The sequence below is a fragment of the Cornus florida genome, unplaced genomic scaffold (genome assembly GCF_030987335.1).
Source record: "Cornus florida cultivar Cherokee Brave unplaced genomic scaffold, ASM3098733v1 CherokeeBrave_3.0.0_Hap2_Chr04, whole genome shotgun sequence".
Classification (NCBI taxonomy): domain Eukaryota; kingdom Viridiplantae; phylum Streptophyta; class Magnoliopsida; order Cornales; family Cornaceae; genus Cornus; species Cornus florida.
This window is the reverse complement of record NW_026775574.1, coordinates 860,933-872,761: the sequence shown is the minus strand read 5'-3', so window position 1 is coordinate 872,761 and position 11,829 is coordinate 860,933. Positions and strand designations below refer to the sequence as shown.

At 37.7% G+C, this 11,829-nt stretch overlaps 1 protein-coding gene and 1 pseudogene across 1 annotated transcript; one reads left to right on the top strand and one right to left on the bottom strand.

The window, feature by feature from the left end:
* The first annotated feature begins 727 nt into the window (after positions 1 to 727).
* Positions 728 to 8,751, top strand: LOC132302419 (cyclin-H1-1-like; annotated as a pseudogene).
* A 1,872-nt stretch (positions 8,752 to 10,623) lies between these two features.
* LOC132305539 (cyclin-H1-1-like) lies at positions 10,624 to 11,472 on the bottom strand. The gene is made up of 4 exons (XM_059803170.1): positions 11,387 to 11,472; positions 11,199 to 11,283; positions 10,881 to 10,969; positions 10,624 to 10,759 (listed from the first exon to the last, which is right to left on the bottom strand). The coding sequence occupies exons 1-4, from the start codon at positions 11,470 to 11,472 to the stop codon at positions 10,639 to 10,641; spliced, it is 381 nt and encodes a 126-aa protein (XP_059659153.1). The 3' UTR covers positions 10,624 to 10,638.
* Positions 11,473 to 11,829: the final 357 nt, after the last annotated feature.

The window sequence follows — 11,829 nt, the reverse complement described above, 5'->3', positions numbered from 1 at the left end:
AGTTTTCATATTTTTTTTTCTTTCAATTATTTTTTGACATTTTCTTGTCAACTACGTAATTATCAACGACTTAGCAGGTAATTTTGTTGGAGATAATAGATGGGTAGTTGTTAGAATTGGGTGTTTTTATAAATATTATCTAATGAGATTGTTCGAATAGAAATAGTTAGACTAATGGACGCGGGGGGGGGGGGGGGTGGGTGTGTGTGTGTGTGTGTGAGAGAGAGAGAGAGAGGGAGAGAGAGATTGAATAATCAGTGACTTGAGCGAATTAATGGCTGTGTAAGAAAGCATTATAGGCTTTTTAAGAAAGCAAGTTTGATATTCATAAGAGATTTGATTTTCACTTTAAAACATTTTTAGAAGCCAAACACTGAAAAATATTTTTAGGATCTTTGCGAAACACCTAAAAATACAAAAAATAAGAACCTTTTACATGAAAACGGTTTACATACAGAATGTTTTTTAAGGAATTTTTTTTTCCCGTTGAAACAATTGGAGTTCTAAATGGGATTGAACTGATTTGGGCTAGCAATCTGGATTAGACCTCTTTTTTACTTTTCCCAGCTTGACTGGGTCAACAATTGGGTTGATATGTTTGAAGTTTAATATGGGTCAGTGAGCTGGTGGATCAAATTCTGGTTATTAAATCGAACTTGGGCTGGCTGAATAACTTGGTACACAGAAGTGGGAACGAATAATAAGAAGTTAAGAACCTGGTATCTATTTGTATCAAAGTGTCTTCTTCTTCTTCTTCAAAGCACAACCTAAGCCTAAGCGAACCTGCATTCATTCTCTTTTTTGTTTTTTGATAAGTAAAATTGCATAAAAAAGCGCTCGAAAAGGGAGCGAAAGCCAAGAAAAACCCTAATTTCATTGACCTTTACTTTACTTTTCTTCATTAGTTTAACCAACAAAAACCCTAATTTGTTCTGTGTGTTTACTCCAGAAGAATAAATGCTCTGTGTATATATCTTACTTCTCATTTCTTTTCTCTAAATAATTTGTTCGGTTGGATGTAAGGACATTTTTATTGATTATTCTTCTTTCAATTTGTACTTTATAGGCTTGGAAGTGACATGATATGTGCTTGTTATTTCACTGTTCCTAAAATTGTGTAAGTAATTTTCACTGGATCTTTTGATTAATAGTCTTTATTACATTTTTTCATGAACCTTTCACTTATGTTATATCATTGATCTTTTGGTTTTTGGCGCACTCTCTTTGCATATGATTCAATTCAGTGACTGACTGTGAGAAAGAAAGGCCTTTTTTAGGCAGGCCAACAATACATATATACATACACACACATATAGCAAGCATACAGGGATGTCATTTGACTAGCCAGTGGCAGTGGCAGTGGCAGCGGATTGATTCTCACCCTGTAAAGTCAAGCTAGTTGCCATCAACAAATGGCCGATTTTCTGACTTAGACTCACCGACCCAAGTGGATCTTATCTCCCCAGGATCTGGTAAAACAAACTTCCTTTTTCCCTACTATTCTGCTAATTAATTGCCATTATTAATATTAAGATGTAGTAGTATTTGTTTTGCTGTTGGGTTGTTGAGGAAATGGAGGAAAACACAAGTAAATTTCAAATCTTTTTGGTCTTCTTCTTTAGGTTGTTGAAAAAACAACAGAATCAGAATTCAACTAAGCCAAATAATAGTTTTTTTCTTTTTGCTTTCCTTAGGCTCTGAAATTATTGGCTTGAGACCTCCGATTGCCTTTGCTTTCTTTCTTCTTTTTTTCATCTTTCCTTCTTCTCTACAGTTAATGGTTATCCAAAACTATTGTGTGGAATAGATATATATATGTGTGTGTGTTTATGTATATATATATATATTTCAATTTTTAGTTATTTAGTTATTACTCGATGCAACATCTGAAAATAATTTTGTACAGAAGGATAAATACAGTGCTGCCAATCAAAGAGCAAGACAAACACTAGAGAAGGTATGAAGAAACTCTTGCTTCATTAGTGTATCTGTGCTTCTCTCTCTCTTTATACACACACACATATATGTATGTAGTTATGCATGTATCAAGACATACAGATACATATCTCGAAATTTGGTATTATGCCTTTTCACAGTTGTGTAGTTATTTCACATTTTAGAAAACGAGTGTAATCCATGCGTGATGCACGTGATGAAATAGACATTTTATATTACAAATGAACTTTTAATAGATCTGGAAAAGAAAAAAAAAAAAAATTCAAAAACAAAAAATTGAAGAATTCACAAAAAAATAAAAAATAATTCACTCTATGAATCACGAGTAAATATTAACTTCACAAACCTAGAGAAAATAAGTTGAGTTTTAAATAAAAAATTAGAAGAAAAAAAAGTTGGAAAGAAACAAACAAACAAGCACATCAAAATATACCATTTCTATTCTTGGCTGCTCTCAGATCAAGATTAACATATATTTATTTATTTGGATGCAAATGATTTGCATTCTCCCTTCAAATCAAAAGAAGATGTGCATGTTAATTTTAAAAATGATTTCTCATCATAGCACTACTGATAAGAAAATAAGGATGATTTGGTACTATCATTAAAGTGCAAAGCCTTTTTCCTATTTCTAAACATTTCACAAATTTTAACCAATTTTTCATGCCACGGACCCTGCTCCAACACTTTGTCGCTTTGATCTTCTCTAGACAAGTTCTTGGACGAGGTTTTTGAAAGAAGAAAAATACAAGTCATTCTTGTCAAGCTCCAAGACAAATAAAGTTGATTTTTAGCAAATTATTAGATATAATATTAATGGCCAAAGAAGGTTAAAAAAAATTGAACTTACAAGGATGGGTGGAAAGAATCTTAACCTTTTACAATATTTACATTGCCAATCTAAAATCTTAGTCCAAATATTACAGAAGCTACTAAATCCCTTCGATCAGTGCTTGACAGTTGACACACATAAGTCCATGCTCTAATGCTTCTCCTAACCAGTTCCCACCTGCTTTAGGCAATTGAAATAGGGAAAATTGAACGTGGAGTGCTTGATAATTTATACATGAACATAAGAATTATAATATAAAAAAACAAAATAAGATTTCATTAAAAAAAGGCGCTCAAGAGAGGAGCACTCCCAAGGAGTACACAAGACGCCAAAGGCGACAACTAAAGCTTCAAGCTATCCACAAAGTCCAAAATACGCCCCAAAGATTTACAATTACGCCCATTAACCCAAAAGAATAAAGTATGAAGTATACTATATTTGAGAGTCCAAATAGGAGTCCACCATAAACAAAGTGGGATGGCCCTCGAAACATTCCTGGCTCGGCTCTCAACTAGATACCCTCTCGGATCTTGGGAACACCCAATACAAACCAAGCGCAACCAAAAACATAACCCAAACCTCCCTCGCCACTGGCAGTGAAGGAGGTGGTTCACAGTTTCCTTTGTCCTCTTGCACATGCAACACCAATTAACCATGATTTGCCTTCTCTTTCTGAGATTGTTGAGTGAGAATGCTTCCATGAGTGGCACACCACGCAGAAATTGCCACCTTCAAGGGGGTTTTTGACCTCCAAATTGCCTTTCATGGGAAAGAGTGACTTGGAATCTCCACAAGACTATGATAAAAAGCCCTAACCTCAAACACCCCTTGGCGAACCCACCCACCGAATCTCATCCATCCCCACCCCCTCCACCACCTGGCTGTAGAGCAAAGCTAAGAACTCGGCAACCTCCGTAAGCTCCCAATCATGAAACTCTCTACGAAACTTCACATCCCAAGTCGACCTCCCTCTAGGCGGCTATCAAGTTGATAACAGTTGGCAACCAAAGCATGTCTACTCGAAGCAATCTTGAACAACCGAGGGAACCTACGGCCAGAACAATGTCCCCACACCAGAGATCCTCCCAAGACCTGATGAGATTCCCACTCCGAACTCTAAACCGAATATGTTTGGAAAACTCATTCCACCTTTTCCGCATAACCTTCCAAATTCCCACACCTGTTGGAAATCTCGCCTCCCTAGTTAACCACCCACCGTCACCCTCCCCATGCTGGCAAACAATGACTCTCCTCCATAAATGGGACATCTCACACCCGAATCTTCATAACCATTTACCTAACGAAGCCTTGTTGAACAAGTCCAATCTCTGGATACCCAAGCCCCCTTTTTGAATAGGGGTGCACACCAGCTCACAGTTCATCAAATGGTAAGTCATCACCAATACCACCCCACATGAAATTCCTCTAAATCATATATAATCTTTGAATAACGGTTTTCGGCATCGGAAACAGAGACATAAAATAGGTAGGAAGATTTGAAAGAGTGCTCTTCATAAGAATAATCTTCCCCCTTTTTGAAAGATATTGCTTCTTTCACCCAGAAAGTCTTCTCTTGAATCGCTCAACCACAGGATCCCAAAATGAAGTCCTCGAAACTTCCCCCAAGGGAAGACCTAGTTAAGTTAGTGGGGGCGTGCCAACACCACACCCAAGAATATTTGCTAAATCTTGAATTTTGTTGACTGCCCCAACTAGAACCAACTCGCTCTTCCCAATGTTGATCTTTAACCCTGAGATGACTAAAAACGGGCCAGAATACACCTAAAAAACCTCAACTGATCCACCCTAGCATCACGAAAGACGATGGTGACATCCACAAAGAGCAAATGAGAGATAACCAGCTGATTAGGGCTATTTCCCACCACGAAACCTCGAATAAAAACCCAAATCTTCCGCTCTCCTCATCAATCTACTGAAATCCTTCATTACAATGATGAACAAAAATGGAGAAAGAGGGTCGCCTTGGCGCAAACCTCTAGAGCTAGTGAAGAAACCAGCTGGGGATCCATTAACTAAGACTGAGAACTGCGCCGTCGAGATGCTTTTGGTAAATCAAATTCATCCATCTAGGACCAAAACCCATCCTCTCGAGCAAATGCAACAAGAAATTCCAGCAAACATGATCATAAGCCTTCTCAATGTCCAACTTGCAAATAATCCCCGGAACACCACTTCTAGCTCTGGGTTCGAAACACTCACTAGCAACCAAGACCAAATCCAAATTCTGACCGCCGCCAATGAAAGCATTCTGGGACACCGAGATCACCTCTTTCAGAACTCTCCTTAGACGGATTGCTAAAACTTTAGGTAGAATCTTGTAAACAGCTCCCACCAAACTAATCGGTCTAAAGTCCTTAGCCTCCACTGCAACACCCTTCTTGGAATAAGGTAATGAAGGATGCATTGAGACTCTTCTCAAAGTACCCTTCAGAATGAAAAAAACTCAAAGTACCCATCACCTCAGGCTTCACCACCTCCCAATTATGTTGAAAGAAAGCCAAAGAAAAAACCATCTGGGCCTGGAGCCTTGTCACCATCACAGCTCCTCCGAGCCTCCAGCACCTCTTCCTCCCAAACGGCCTCTCAAGCTAGTCCCTATCCTCAATGGAGATCCTCGAGAACTCCAGCCCATCGAGCAACGGCCTCCAGCTAGCAGTCTCCGTAAAGAGCTGCTGAAAAACAAGACACAAAACTGTTCCGGAGGTCCTCGTCCCTCATCACCCAAATCCCATCAATGCGAATCCTCCCAATATGATCAAAAGTATTTTCTCTTTACATTATGGACTTGCAGCTTGCTATAACATGAATATGTGTATTGGGCTGTATTTCAATTCTAACAATTTGAGGATCTGATGAATTTGATGCTTAGAAATATATCTGGACTTGAGTCAATGTAACATATATTACCAGTCATCGTAGAAGCTTCAATGTTAATCTGAACTTGTATTGATGCTTATCTTTGTACTTCTTGTATCTTACCATTTATGTTGATATGGATTTAATGAGTTGTTGTGCTTTTAATTTGGATACTATTGAACTGGAAATGTTTGCGGATTTTGCAAGTATCTAATAGTTATTATAAAAACCTGTTGAAGTACCTAACCCAATTAACAAACCAGTTAACCAAATCTTTAGACTCTTTAACTACCTCTTTTTTCTTCTTTATTACTTTTTTTTTTTTTTTTTTGGGATTTTATCCTGTTGCGAGTTGTTTATTGTTTTTATTTATTTATTTTAAATTCAGAATAATTCACTATGGTGTCATACTAAGACTTATTAGTCACACATACTAATCATTTCTATTTATTGTGTAGTATGGAACAACACAAATGGAAGTAGACATTGATGGGTCCTTGTTGTATCCAGAACCTCAAATTGATGCAAAAGATAACAGTAAACCCTTTTGTTTAGAATTGCATTTATATATAGTAATTTATGTGAATCTCTTTTGAAGAAGTTCTTTTCTTGCTAGGTTAAGGATAGACAGAATTTCTTACCTTTTCTGTGCTCATCTCATATTTATTTTTATTATATCTTCATTAGTTGAAAAGCATTCTCGTCGAAAACCGCTTAAGATTGAAGAAGAACAACTTCTACGAGCATTCTAGGAATCTAAAATTCAAGATGCATGTAATGGCTTCGGATTTCCACACAAAATTCAGGTATGTGGCTCCTCCTTCCCATGGCAAAGAAAAGGTTGTATTTATGATCTAGAGTTTCCCATCTGAAATTGCTCTACATTTTGTAGGCAACAGCTCTCATATACTTTAAAAGGTTTTATCTGCAATGGCCAGTGATGGAACATCATCCAAAACACATTATGTAAGATAGATTTTTATCTAATGTACAGTTATGGCATATAGTTGGTAATGCTCATGTGGCTTAATCTATTAAATTTTTTTCTTTATTGCACCAAAGTACCTCAGAAACTATGAAGAAAATCATCAGTTTTTCTCTTGTTTCTTGCCAATGTAACTGCATCCTTACTCTGTGTTTTATACTTATAAACTCATCATTTTTTTGAAAGATGAAAATAGTACTAGATTTTTCTCGCTTGCATTCGAATATGCATGCCTTGCAGTGTCGTTAAAGGCGTGCGCCTAGGCTCCAGACTCATACAGGCGCAACACTTGCGCCTATTGTGTACCCAGGTGCACCTTTGACAACATTTGTGCCTTTAATATGGAATATGAATATGCTTTAATAGTAAATTAAATTTTCAATTGTGCGCCTCGCTTCACGCAGGCGCGCTTCTTGCCTTGTGCCTAGGCTCCAAAGGACCTCTAGCGCCTTAGCGTGCGTTGGGCCTTTGATAACACTGATTCCTTGATTGTCATTTGATCCAAATTCACTGAACCATTTTTTATATACACAGGTTAACATGCATATATGCAGCTTGTAAGGCGGAGGAAAATCGTGTGGCTGCAGAGGAGCTAGGTAAGGGGCTTGAACAGGACCATCAAGTGATCCTCAATAACGAGATGCTTGTTCTTCAGGCATGGATATGACTCACATGTAATTTTTCTCTCTTTTTTGCTTCTGTTTTCATATTGTTTTTAACTTTAAATAAATTACCTTTCATTTTGCAGACTCTGGAATTTGATCTTATAGTTTATGCTCCATATCGTGCGCTTGAAGGCTTTGTCAATGATCTGGAGGTCAGTTTGTCAATCACTTTCTTACACATGATTTTGATTTTATATATATACAAGGGAAACTACTTTTCTTTTCTAGTCAGTGCTTGCCTTGCTGTATGATTAATTTGATTTCTTTTCTACCTTGTGCGGCTAATTTTTGACAATTACTGTTGGCCCTTTAGGAGTTCATCCAAGCCAAGAATGAGCAGGTTGAAATGTTCAAGGTATTTGTTAGCCTTATTCTCTAATTTTGGTGACTGAATATTGTTTGTATTATTTTTGTGTGATCCTTTGTATTGTTAAAATTTAGTTTTACCATTATTATATCACACTTCTATTAAATTCTAAATAGCCTTTTCGAGGGATGGGCCGGATGGCATCTCTTTTTGGTATTATCCAAATCACCTAACTCAAGGAAGTGTGCTTTGGTTTTTTATTTTTTATTTTTCTTGTTGGTGGGGGATGGTTAAGCCATTTTTTTTTTTTTTGATACGTGGGGGATGGTTAAGCCATTATTTTGTTTAACTGTCTTGAGTGGTCTTGGTCCACTAGTTCAACAAAATGTAGTTCTTATACAATTTAGCAAATCAATAATCCAATATTTGTTTCTTCCTTTTGTGGTTGAGTGGTGGATACCATTTCCCTATTATAGATTGTCCCCCTCTGGAGCGTTTTAAATTTTTTTCCCATTTAATTTGTCTCAATAGTAGAGGTGATGGGAATTCTGTACATTGATATCAATCTGTTTAATACAATATGATTCTGTTTAATTCTTATCCTGTTCTCCATCCACAAAACGTGGGGATATCATTCTATCTGGGTTAACTGGCTTTTTGCTCCAATCCCATTAATGTGCTCATCTGATCTGACGTTCAATGTCACTGTAGGCTTTGCATAAAACTGCTATGAAGGAAGTAGATAAGACAGTGCTTACAGATGCACCACTTTTATTCCCTCCTGGGCAGGTTTTTTTCATCATTCAAACTTCCTCCTGTAAACTTGATTTCTTTGAATGTACTTCCAAACTTCAGAACCTTTTGCATATTTTTTTTCTGTAAATTGTGGAAAGATAATATAGCAACCTTGTCTGGAGCTCTAACTTTTGGAGTGTGTATAAAGGTTTTAGATTTTGTTTGAACTTCTGAATTTTTTTCCCCTATGGGATTTTTAATTACCTTTTGCTCGTTAGACGTACAGAAGTTTCAATAATTCTTCAAGCTCTATAAACTTCTAGGCAGTTTTGCATACACTATTCGTCGAGTTTAGACGAAATAATAGTTCAAGGGTGAATTGTTGAATTTCATTTTCTGTAAAAATTTTAAAATTGTTTTGCTTTGTTTGTTTTAATTGCATAGATACTCTCCCTATTATGATAAACAGAATATGACCTTCAAATTACAAACTTTGACTGGTCAAACATTGTAATAAGTATACTAAAATTACTGGAGGTCACAAGTGAGGGCCTATTAACACAAATTTAATCTTCTCCTATGCAGATCATGTACATTATGGAAGTTGAGAGACTTCTGATAAATGTAATTGTGATTTCCTGTGGGCTAGCAATGAGAACTTTCCCAAGATTCATCTGCCCTCTTTAGATAAGGTCTGCAATTCTAAGGAAATGTGTGAGCTAGGTTTGAAAGAATACGGCTGAAATGAACAATGTTCTATCTAAAATTGACTGCCTCCTCATCGATCCATCAGGCCTTCCGGATGAGGTCCTAAGGTTCCAGTCAGTGTTGGCCCCAAAGAGTTGAGCTCTTTAATCTGCAGTTCAAATCAGGGTTCATCTGTCTTGAATGGAGCGTTGATTTGTAGGATGGGAAATGGTCTAGCTGTTAAATTTTGGATTCACTTGTGGCTGTTAGATATGCTCCTCTCTAGTGGCTGTTGGTTCTGTACGAGGAGGAGATAGGGACGTTAGGTAAGTGACTGTTGGTGGGATATTGTGGTTTTGGTTTGGCAGAGTCGGGTTGTGCCAGTGGTTTAAGCCTTGGAATCTCTAGAGAGTGTTTACCTTCATAAAAGCCCTGTGAACATAAGTTGATGTATGCAGCAGGAGGATCCTCCTTTCACCAGCTCCATGCCTACTGGAAGTGTTTGGAAAACTTATTGGGCCAATGTTGGTGAAAAAAATTTCTGGTGGACTGACCCGGCTTTCTCATATTTGAGAGGGCTTTTGCTACTTCTTCCAGCCCGCTTGGAAAACAAAAGCTTATAAACAGGTCTTCCCTACTTGCCAGGGTTCAAACCTCGACTCCCGTAACCCAAAACAGGATCTTGCATTATCACCAGTGGGTAAAGGATTAATAATCTCATGGGTAAATCCTCTCCCGCCCGCCCAACAACAACACCCCCCCCCCCCCCCCCCCCCCCCCCCCCCCCCCCGGCCACCACCTAACAAAAATACCCCCCAACTAACAAAAATACACGGTGTCAAGCAGCCATTAACGGAGAAATGAAATTACCGTTTTGTCCATTAATTGAACTACGCCGTTCTTGTGATATCCAACTTTAATTGCTGACGCGGTTATTGTATCCCCATGTCCAATGAAAATTTGCCAACTCATCCTATCCTGATCAATAATTTTCATCCATTTCTCATTTTTGCCAATCAGTTACCAAAGAAGTCATTCTCGTGCCAAGCCCCAACTTCATACCGTATTCTTCTTCCTCCAACTTCACTATCTTTCTCATCTCTCTATCGCTATTCATTGAAATCCAATGTGGGACGAGAACACTCTAAAACAAGTCCATTACTTCGTGTTAGCCCCGCCTATGCGAGGTGAAGATTGGAGACTGACCTAGGGTCTATGTGGTTCAGTTGTCTGTTCTGGGAACTGAAAATTAGAAAACTGTAAGATAACCTGTTTGATTGATAGTTTCTAAAAACTCAGTTAAAAAAAGCCTGTATAGTTTTCTGAAAACAGTTTTTTGTTTTCTGAGTTCTTGAGAACTGTTTTTAGAAAACTGAGCCAATCAAGCCCTAACTTTTGGAAATATTTTGCACAAAGTGACCGTTCTCATACTTGAAATTTTAAGATAGCCACATTAAATTTTTATCGGGGTTCTATCTATTGTCGTCGATTAACATGCCTTCTAGGTGACAAAGGTACAACCCCTGGTAGCATGATGTCGCACCATTATTGATTCCTAGTGAAAACTGGTAATGAGATGCACCCAAATGAAAAATTAAAACCAGACTATGTAAGACGTAAGAGAACCAAAATTATGTGGCAGAACATACAGTGCTGAAGGCATGTTATGCATTGCGTTTGAACTCTCTCTGGACCTGTGCTTCCGTTTCTTACTACTGAATCAATGAATTATCACGAGAGAGAAGATTGGATTAACAATAATCACTACTACACACACACAGACACGTGATAAGCAAAAATGGTTACTTCTATATATGTCAAGTGTAAATATAGTACTTGTCATGTGAGCCAGGATCCCGACATGATTTGAGCTTCCGGTCAACATGCTTCATATCCGCAGCAGTCGGGGTCTCAAGTTTACTTGCCTATAATGAAAGCCAGCAAAAAGTTAAAAGTAGGTATGTTTGGTTGACTGAGCTAAAACAAAATTTCAGAAAAGCCTTTCTGTTTCTCTGGAAACAGCTAAAATATCTTGTTCTTCTGAACTATTTTTAGAGAACAGAGTTAAAATAGGAATAATATAGCCAAGAAAAAGAAGAAAAGAAGTATGCATCATAACTAAATTGAATTACAATTGACTTGATATAGTCATACCAAAAAATCAATGGCATTCAGAGGAACAGTGAGCTCTGAGATGGTGTGTGCAGGATGCTGGTGAGAGAGGATGCTCCCAAGATATCTGCACAGAAATCATTTGACAAAACAAAACAATTTTTTAGCCAAGAAAGGTAGGTGAGCTGCAAGAAATTAATTTGTTAAATACTTGCAGAAGCAATTCAAACCTCTCAAAGTCAAAAACACCATGAACTTCATTTGACTTGCGCAAAGCAGCCAATGCCAACTGCACCAAATTAATGGAGAGACACATATAATAGGAACTATGAAACTAAATAGAGAACAGACCATCGTATCAAACCACAATCCAAATCTGAAAACTGAAAGTTCCCCAGCAAAAGTCCTAGGCTATTTTTAAAATCAGGGGTCAGTGCTTGGTGCAGTGGTAAGAGCTCGGGCTGACAAGCTTGAAGAGAGAGATTCAAGTATGAGAACGGTCACTTTGTGCAAAATATTTCCAAAAGTTAGGGCTTGATTGGCTCAGTTTTCTAAAAACATTTCTCAAGAACTCAGAAAACAAAAAACTGTTTCCAGAAAACTATACAGGCTTTTTTTAACTGAGTTATGCCCCCACTTGTCCTTAGGTGGCTACGCCACTATCAAGGAGTAA